Below are 9,618 nucleotides of genomic sequence, written 5' to 3'. Positions count from 1 at the left end.
GAAGCCCGAATAAGTGGAGGGACATGCTAGGCTCCAATATTTTCAAGCCAACGTCATGGGTATCGTCGTGGATGAAGTTCACCTAACGTACAAATGGTAAGAGATAGTCTTACTGTATGACTTAGTAAATACTTAATGTTGTGATATAAACGAAATGTTGTAAACGTTCGCTAACTCAGACTTAGTATAATCACAATGTTAGTGTCATTGTAGCGAAATAACTAGCAGTTCAGTCAGGCTGCAAAGACGTAATTTCAACATACGTCACACACTCTATTGCTCTGATTGGTCATAGGTCTATCCAATTGAGTGCAGAGGCATTTATCGGTTGAGACACTCCTCATAATTATAGCTCAATGGAGCGGTATCAGACTCAAATTCTGACTAGAATTTAGTATGACAACGTCAGGCTACCAATCCTAATCCCAACTCCAAGTGACCATGGCTTAAAATTAGACAAAAACATGGGGAAACCTGAATAACATCCTAAATCAAATCCCAAATCTAACCCCAAACCCAAGCAAAAATGGTTTAAAAAACAGAAAAAATTGAGAAACCAGTATATAAAACGACACAAAAAATGTGCCATTTTAAGTGAACAGGAAGGACTGGCATATCATATGCATGCAAAATTGGAATTTGGCGTAAATGTATTGCACGAGTTTTCACACTTCGTGCGGTTTGTATGCATCTACATGAGACTGTGTGCTAACATGCGCATTCTTTAACGATAGATACAAACAATCGTAGGCCGCCATTGTTGTTTTGTTTATATTCATGCATGCCTATAGGCTGAATTAATGCATGCTCATGACGTCACTGTTATCCAGTGGCGACTGGTGACTTCTTTTTTCGAGGGCGCACGATGCGAAGTTCGTCACAACATGTACGTAACCCGTCATGTGTGTGGTTCGTAATTTCAAAATATGTGTTCACCACTGCCGTTATCACAGATTTGATACATAGTTTACACAGAGATGAAATGGTTATCAAAAACTTGACCTTTAAAACCTGTCATCAAAAGATTGCGTATCAGAATCCCAAAATGCTGTTGTCATAAACAAATAAAACACATCTAAACGCATAAAAACTTTCCTGTTTACAGTTAAAGACGTTGTGTAAACGGCCCCTAAATATAATTTTATAAAGCTTTTGTGTGAAACACTATTAAATCACACAGAGATTTCTTAAAACACCAAGATCTGTGTGAAAACATAACTATCTGTTGGCTTGAAACTCTTAGAAAAACCTATAAGATATAAGTAGAAGACAAGATGTGAGTGACTTGTTTATCAGTGTGGCATATTAAATGATACTTGATGACACAATTAAATTACACTTAAATGTTCAAAATTACTTTCCAGTGTGCCCAGGTGGCATGCCACCATCAGTCTATTTGGCATGCAAAGGTATTTGAGTTATTCTGGATTATTTACAATGGAAATGATGCAAAGAAGCATTTTCCACACTACTGCATGGAATATTTTCCAGGCACTGCAGCTACAGTGCAGTTACAGTAAAACTAAAAGCATTGGAATTCTGTCCTTCCTGCTTTATTGAGCAGAAAATTAAAATGCTAGCAGAATTTCAAAGCCCATTAAATTCATTTCGAGTCAACCGCAGGTAGGCCCAGGTAAATAGATATTCTTTATATTTATTGAATACAGTTTATTTCCATTACACCACAATACAAGATACTGGAAAGCAAAGGTTTAAGCTGTCTTGCTTCATTTATATTCACTTGTATTGAGATCTATTGGAAGCCTAGAAACTAGTTTTAAAAAAAATAAATCTATTTTAATTGGCAGATACATTTAAACATAAATAATCTGTATTTTTTTTAATTGTACATGCGAATATATGTGCATCCTAAAGATGAAATCATTTTTAAAATAAGCTGGGGAAATAAAGAAAAGTTTGAGATGTAAAAAAACAGATGATGTATTTAACAGTACACAAAATGAAAACTCAGCAGGAACTTAACATGTCTAATGGATCATGATAGTAGCTTTGCAAGCACACATTCGGATCAGCATTATTGTCTGGGAGTTTTACCCACTGGACATAAAAACAGACTGATCCTCGGGGCTTATTGTTTTCTTTCTTTGTTTCTTTTTCCAAGTGCTTGATTCCTTCTTTTGGCCAAACGTAATGGAAAATCTGTTGTTTATGAATAGTACGGCTCTCAAACACGCTTTTTGGATCTGTATAGTAAATAAAACGTTGTCTAGCTTATGATATTTAGAAATACACAATACAGTCACGTATGCACAATAGAAGGTGTGCGTTTTGTGTTACACCTTCAAAACATATTAGACCTTTAAGCCCATAGATAAACCCATCTTGGGGTGTATGAAACCTTTCACCATATATAAAAACAAATTGTGTATATAAACATTATTGACTAGGAATAGGGCGCTGACATGGTGCACCAATATCTAGGTACAAAAATCTCTTATATATCATTTATGCATTTGGCAGACACTTTTATCCAAAGTGACTTACATTGAATTCCATTACAACACATACATTTTTTATCACAATGGGTTCGAACCCATGATCTTTTGCGCTGATAACGCAATGCTCTACCACTGAGCTATACAGGATCAAAATATATAATATAATATATATCTATATAAGTATATCACAAAATACGGTCTGGTTGGTACCATTCTGTATAAACACAGGACGCAAGAAAAAATTCACTGTAAATGGCACAGTCAAGGCAGATATGAATCCACTGTCCTCTGTCAAGTCTTTCAGTATTGCATCCGACTGTTTTCGCCTCTAGTAGCTTTGTGGGTTTTCATGTCCATTGCTCTTTCATGAAGTTTAAACAGGCAACAGCACTCGTATGAAGAGATATGATGCTGAGTGACAGTCCAAAGAGCAGCATTGCAGTCTTATGTGGCTCGCCAGATATAGGCGAGGATATAAGCGAGGCTATACCCCCAACAACATGCCCATGAAATCTGAACCATTCTGTATTGTGATAGATGCTCCAGCTGCATTGTCCACAAATATGGAGGTGTACTGCCCAGCCTATTAGAAAGAAAACATTGTATTACAATGTGAATTGCAGCGTGTATCCCAAAAGGTACAACATTTTAAAGGGTCACTCCATTTTTTTGAAAATATACTCATTTTCCAGCTCCCTCAGAGCTAAATATTTGATTTTTACCGTTTTGGAATCCATTAAGCTGATCTTGGGGTCTGGCGCTACCACTTTTAGCATAGCTTAGCATAATCCATTGAATCTAGACCATTAGCATCGCGCTCAAAAATAACCAAAGAGTTTCGTTTTTTTTACTTGTCTGTAGTTACATTGTGTACTCAGACCGACAGAAAATAAAAGTTGGGATTTTCTAGGCAGATATGGCTAGGGACAATACCCTCATTCTGGCATAATAATCACGGACTTTGCTGTAACATGGCTGTAGGAGGGGCAAGATATTACGCAGTGCCTGAAAATAGTCCCCTGCCATTGAAAGTTACTAAGGGAACTATTGTAGGCTGCTGTGTAATATCATTTCTGCCTAGAAAATCCCAACCTTTAATTTTCAGTCAGTCTTAGCACACGATAGTAACTACAGAAGAGTCAAGTTTTAAATAGAAAAAAATCGAAACTCTTTGGTTATTTATAGCGTGATGCTAATGGTCTAATCAGATTCAATGGACCGTGCCAAGCCACGCCAAAAGTAGCACCGCCAGCCCCAGAGATCAGCTGAATGCATTTCAAAACGGCAAAAATCAAATGTTTAACTCCAGGGGAGCTGGAAAATCAGCATATTTTCAAGTGGAGAGTCCCTTTAATGTGTTGTATACGTATAAAGGTACAAAAATAAACCTTTGAAGGTACCACCACCTTTCTTTGTGATGGTGTTTTACAATTTTAATCTTAAAGTCGCAATGAAATTTAAATGAAAAACTGGAATATACTGGTATTTTTTTATCACATAGCACAGTAGTAAAAACGTATTTAATATTTAACTGAAAGTATGTTGAACTATGTTTTATGTACTGTAGGTGGTTGCCTAAGGCTTACCTGAAGTTCGAGCAGCCCATGGACATACACTGTAAATATCTTGCTGTTACTTTCAAGACCAACAATCATTTCCAATGATGTACACAAAGTACAAAGAATATTTATTTAATGATTACTTTTAATAATATCATACATTATGGGGTGGTTTCCCGGACAGAGGATACTTAAAGACAGGACTAGGCCTTAGTTTAATTAGTTTCAACAAACATGCCTTATTAAAAACATTACTTGTGTGCATTTTGAAGCAAAACAAAGGGCACTGATGTATTTTAAGATATAGTCAGTGCAATTGTTTTCAGTTTGGACAGCTCTTAAATTTATTTTAGTATAGGACTAGTCTAATCCCTGTCCAGGAAACCGCCCCTTTGAGTCTTCTTTAATGCACGAACAGAACAAAACAGTTTTGTCACAATACAATGTATGTGATCTCATTTTGAGATCGAAGTTTGACATGATCTTACTCTGTCAGTATTGAAGATATCAAGATGAATTTTTTTTACAGAATGTTCTTTACATTATTTAGAAAACAGTAAATCACTTTAGCTGGGTTTTCACAGGTTTTCTGACCCAGATCAAGATGGCACAGCATCAGCACCAGTTAATAGCCACATAGTTACTTCCAATATAATTCTTATTAGATATAAATTCTGAAGTACCCATCTTATCCAGTGATAAATATGAAGAATTACCCTTTGGTACTGTTGCTAAAACCAGCAGGGACCCATTGAGTCAAAGGTGGGCCAGTAAAGGTTAGCAGGGTGATAGGGATCAGACGGAAGGCGAGAGGACATTTTTTAAAGGCCTGCTCTATAGTTTAACACAGGAAATGCCTTGCTGGTTCCACACAAACTAGAACAGTCAACATGCTTTATAGCCCATGAGATGCTGGACTAACAACCAACATAAACTGAAAGAAAGTTTATCCAGAATTTCAACCTCAGTTCTCACTCCCCAACCATCAGTACCTCTAATAGTATATTTCTTTTAAGTAAAATCATTTTTGCATGATTTGTGAAAGAGGATTTTTATGACATGCACTCACACGCCTAAACTACTAAAATAAAAACCACACGCTCAGAATTTATGAAGGAGCTCAAGAAAAATACTCATTTTCATTTGAAGCAATGTATTCCTTTGAGTCATGAATTTATATTGGAGTCATGATTTTATGTGGATGTGGTCTGCGGATGCTGAGTCCAAAATCGAGTGTTTGTCTCTAATAAACAGTTGACTTGGGGGTTAATTATACATAATACTGTATAATCATAATAACTTTCCTAGGAACAATCCTGGAGTCAGATCTTCGGACATTGTCTGGCAAAAAAAAACAAAAAAAAGAGCGCTACCAAGACGTTTGAGTGGCCAATGAACTTTTTTGTTGAAAACACAATAATTATATCAGATCACAATACTAAATTAGTTTTAATTTATGTTTAACAGAAAAAAGGAAACCAATCTGATTTTAAATAATGCAACATAAAATGATGTCAAAATTTTAAAGGGGTGGTTCAATAGTTAAGCAATATCGTTCGAGTAGGAGTGTGACACAGCTCCACATCATCACGGCTGTGATTAGGCCAGAGGCACGAGGCCGTAGGCCGAGTGCCGGAGGCAATCACAGCCGTGATGATACAGAGCTATATCACACGACTCCGAGACCAATATTGCTTTTATACAACAGTTCGACGGCACACGTTTGAAAAACGAAAACTAGAAAACAACAACGGAGTTATTTTAAAAGCCTCTTTGTTTGAGAACTACTTCTTCCGCCACGGATTTGAGGGCGGCCAGAATGACAGGTAAAACTTTCGGCTGCTTTGAAGCTCATAACAACTCAATGGACGGAAAAGCCGTTACTTTATATTACCGTTTCTTGGTCACAAAGTGTAGTTTTAAGATTAGTTCAGTCGAGAATGTATATGTATTATATTTAATTCTGCAGTCGATTAGTAAAGATAGCGCCTGTTTGAACGTTTGCTTAGTGAGATTCAGTACGAATGAGAACCAAAGCATGAGCGGACGTCAGTGTTCACTCGCCCCGCTGACCACCGCCCTCTCTGGGCTACATCTCTGACAGAGATTCCCTGGCTCTCATGTTGGCCTTGTTTGTTTATGATGGTCAAAATGAGATCAAATCAGCAGTATTTGGTGTCATGATCAATGATCAAACTATTACTTGTTTTTTTATTCATATTTAGTGTCTTTTGTGTTGTTATTGTTTTGGCGCGAGGTAAAAGTTAATAAAACTACTTGTATAACGTTACTATTGCTTTCTCATTTATTCTTAACGTGATACGAGCACTCAATTATTATTATTAAACTTTGTTCTTGTCAGTACTATATAAAACGTTTTTTTATAAGTGTCAGAGAGATGTTTTTGCATGCTGCTTATAAATAACGTTATACCAGTGGCGATATCTCATAACATGTTTTAATAGTCACGTCACAATAAAGTAAATGATCAATGTCCACATTTAAAAGCTGCGGTGCTTACCTGCTGTTTCACGGTGTTTTCGCGTTCTGATAAGAGATATAGCTCCAGAAAAAAAACGAGTGTTTATATTCCTCTTTCCAAGTGTTAATTGTCCACACGATGTGACAAGACATTTCTCCCATTAACTTTGACGTAACATCCAAGAGTGCTGATCTTTGACGGAATAATAACTTCCGATTGGGGATTAACAGACTGATTTATGAGCTAATAAACTAATGAGATACACGGAGAGTGATTCAAAACAGCGCGTCTGTGTTTTTCCATTCAGAGATGAGCCTGCTTAGGACCTCCATTCACTAGGTGGCGGAATGATACGAAAGGTGAAGCGGTTACAGTGCCGATATCAGCACAATATCGCATAGCTCTTAGCCAATCAGATTCGAGAACCAGAAAGAACTGTTGTATAATATTTCATATATTCTGACTTATTAACACAGTTATAGAGTTGTGTCCTCATGCTAAATGTAGGCAAAGTGTCAAAAAAGCAGTTGGGCGAGTATTTCTGTGCCAAATGCACTTCGCCAGGGTTCGTACAAGTTTTGCAAAGTTTTTGTAGATTACGGGTCCAGCTGACGTTTCAGGGGTTTCTATACGTATCACTTCTTTTTATGGGCACTCCATCGAAAAAAACCCGCCCACCTGTCAATCAGCGGGAGACGCTAGCACTTACAAACATCATATCACGCGACAGCTTTGTTTAATTTCAAAACTCAACAATGGCACGAAAGAAGAAGTGTGTTTTTGGATGTAAGGAGAAGAAATCCAGCCTTATGGAAACAATGGATATCATTTATTATCCGGGGTAGCAGCGGAGTTTTGTCTGGGTGTGTGTGTTTAACGCTGGATTTCATTGAAAAGTCCCAACCGGGTCATGAGTTGCATGCGGCAAGTAAGACTTCTGTCTTATGTTGGAAATAGTGCATATTATATAAATGACACGAACATATAGTGAATCATAAGTTAAACAGGGTTGTATAGTGTTGCATGACTCGTGACTCGCTCCTCCCGCAGTTCGTAACTCCTCCTTCATTTTTTCGTACGTTATCGGACAGATTCGGTAAAGCTAATCTTTCTTTTATAAATCTGATTAAACTAAAGACTCTTCGGAGATATAAAGGATGTAATACTACTCTATAGGTACTCCAGATTAACATCAGAAATGCAGAAACAGCATGTGTTATGGGAGCTTTAACCTTTCTATAAACTAAAAGGAAACTTACGTATATCTGTGGCAGAGTGATTCAATGCAGATCAAAACTCTCACATTATCTCTGGCTCTCAGCTGGTTCTTACTTTTCTTCACCTCAGTGTGGTCTACAAAAAAAAGAAGATGATGATGATGATAAATCCTCAAATCAATGCACACAGAAAGTAATATAAGAATGTCCTCTTTAAGAAGACTTGAGAAGAATACAGTTTTCAAAGTCTTGAGTTTTGTATCTACGGCGCATAGTGCCAGAGCCAGTCATGTTTGACCTCCCGCCGCGTCTAAATATTGGTCTCTTCTACAAGTCTGCAGTGGATTTGTGAATTTGTTTGGGTATGTTGAATTTTTTCTGCCACAGTCTACTGCAGAGAGCCAAATCCCTTTCTCGGAGTTGCATGGTGGCGCCACAGCTTAGGAGAGTTTTGTGTTCAGGGTCCCTGGGGCTCATATGACTGTAACTCAACATCAGCATTCCCTCTAAAGAGAGGATAAAGTCAACATGATCATCCATCCCGTCCCTCAAGACCATCAACCAACAGGAACATGGTCATGCTTTCTCAGGCATGGTACAAGTTTTTTTTTAATTGTGAGATATTGTGCAAGACACCATAAATCTCAAAAAACAAATGCATCAGTGGGAATGTGAGTTATAGGAGAATGCAATCCATGTGTTGAGAACATGCCAAGTCTAAAGTACATTCATTGCATGGTGCCATCTACTGTTGGAGTAAATGTTGCGTAATTCATGTGTTTTATGCTTTAGTGTTCGTAATTTTTGTATTTTATATGTTTTGTGGTTATCTTAAAGGAGGGGTTCAATTATATTTCATGCATTCTGACTTATTAACACATCTATAGAGTTGTTTCCTCATGCTAAACCAATGCAAAGTGTCAAAAAATGCACTTCGCCAGGGTTCGTGCGAGTTTCGGAAAGTTTTTTCAATTATGGGTCAAGCTGACGTTTCAGGGGTAAGATATACGCATCACTTCTTTTTATGGGCACTTCCCCCGGAAAACCCTGCCCACCCGTCAATCAGCGGGAGAGCGAGAATCGAGGATGCTAAGTTTCAGGCATCACTTCACGCGACAGCTTTGTTTTATATTAAGACTCAACAATGGCACAAAAGAAGAAGTGTGTTTTTGGATGTTAGGAGAAGAAAGCCATCATTATGGAAACAACTGATATAGTTTGTTTATCCGGGGTAGCAGTGGAGTTTTGCGTGTGTGTTTGTTTAACGCTGGATTTCAATGAAAAGTCCCAACTGGGTCATGAGTTGCATGCGGTAAGTAAGACTTCTGCGTTATGTTGGAAATAGGCACGTAAGTGCATATTATATAAACAACACGAACATGTAGTAAATCATAAGCTTTCCAGTCAGTAAGTTGACTCATGACTCGCTCCTCCCGCAGCTCGTAACTCCACTTTCCGAATTTTTTCGTACGTTATCGTAAAGAATCGGTAAAGCTAATCTGGCTTTTATAAATCTGATAAAGACTCTTCGGAGATATGAAGGATGTAATATTACTCTATAGGTACTCCAGATTAACATCAGATACGCAGAAACAACGTGTGTTAAGGACGCTTTAAAAAATCACTTAATGGTATTGTATTATTATCTGAATTGTTACTCTTAGACAGCAAGTAAATGAAATGTAGACTGATTAAGCCTCCTGCTTCCATATGTTTCCCCTAAAAAAACTATAATCCAACGTCTAGCGTTTTAAATGAGATCTTAACAATGTCACAAAAAGCTGCGTTCCCCGAAACCTTCTTAGCTCTACGTCGTTCTTAAGTTGTACCTTAAGCTGTACCTTATCGTTAATACGTGTTTCCCGAAACGTTCTTAGTTACGTATCACTTCTGTAAGTCGT

General features: G+C 37.5%; 1 protein-coding gene across 1 annotated transcript in view; it reads right to left on the bottom strand.

Annotated features, from left to right (window-relative positions):
- Positions 1–1,325: 1,325 nt before the first annotated feature.
- c1qtnf12 (C1q and TNF related 12) overlaps positions 1,326–9,618 on the bottom strand; it is a 33,073-nt gene continuing 24,780 nt past the window's right edge. Inside the window, exons 6-8 of the mRNA XM_073875272.1 lie at positions 7,763–7,853; positions 4,046–4,127; positions 1,326–3,042 (exon numbers count right to left, since the gene is read on the bottom strand). Of these exons, the coding sequence (XP_073731373.1) occupies positions 2,944–3,042; positions 4,046–4,127; positions 7,763–7,853 (272 nt within the window). The 3' untranslated portion in view covers positions 1,326–2,943. The remainder of the gene's footprint in view (positions 3,043–4,045; positions 4,128–7,762; positions 7,854–9,618) is intronic.

Source organism: Misgurnus anguillicaudatus, chromosome 13, assembly GCF_027580225.2.
Source record: "Misgurnus anguillicaudatus chromosome 13, ASM2758022v2, whole genome shotgun sequence".
In the NCBI taxonomy this organism is placed as follows: Eukaryota; Metazoa; Chordata; class Actinopteri; order Cypriniformes; family Cobitidae; genus Misgurnus; species Misgurnus anguillicaudatus.
This window is presented reverse-complemented; position numbering and strand designations above follow the sequence as displayed.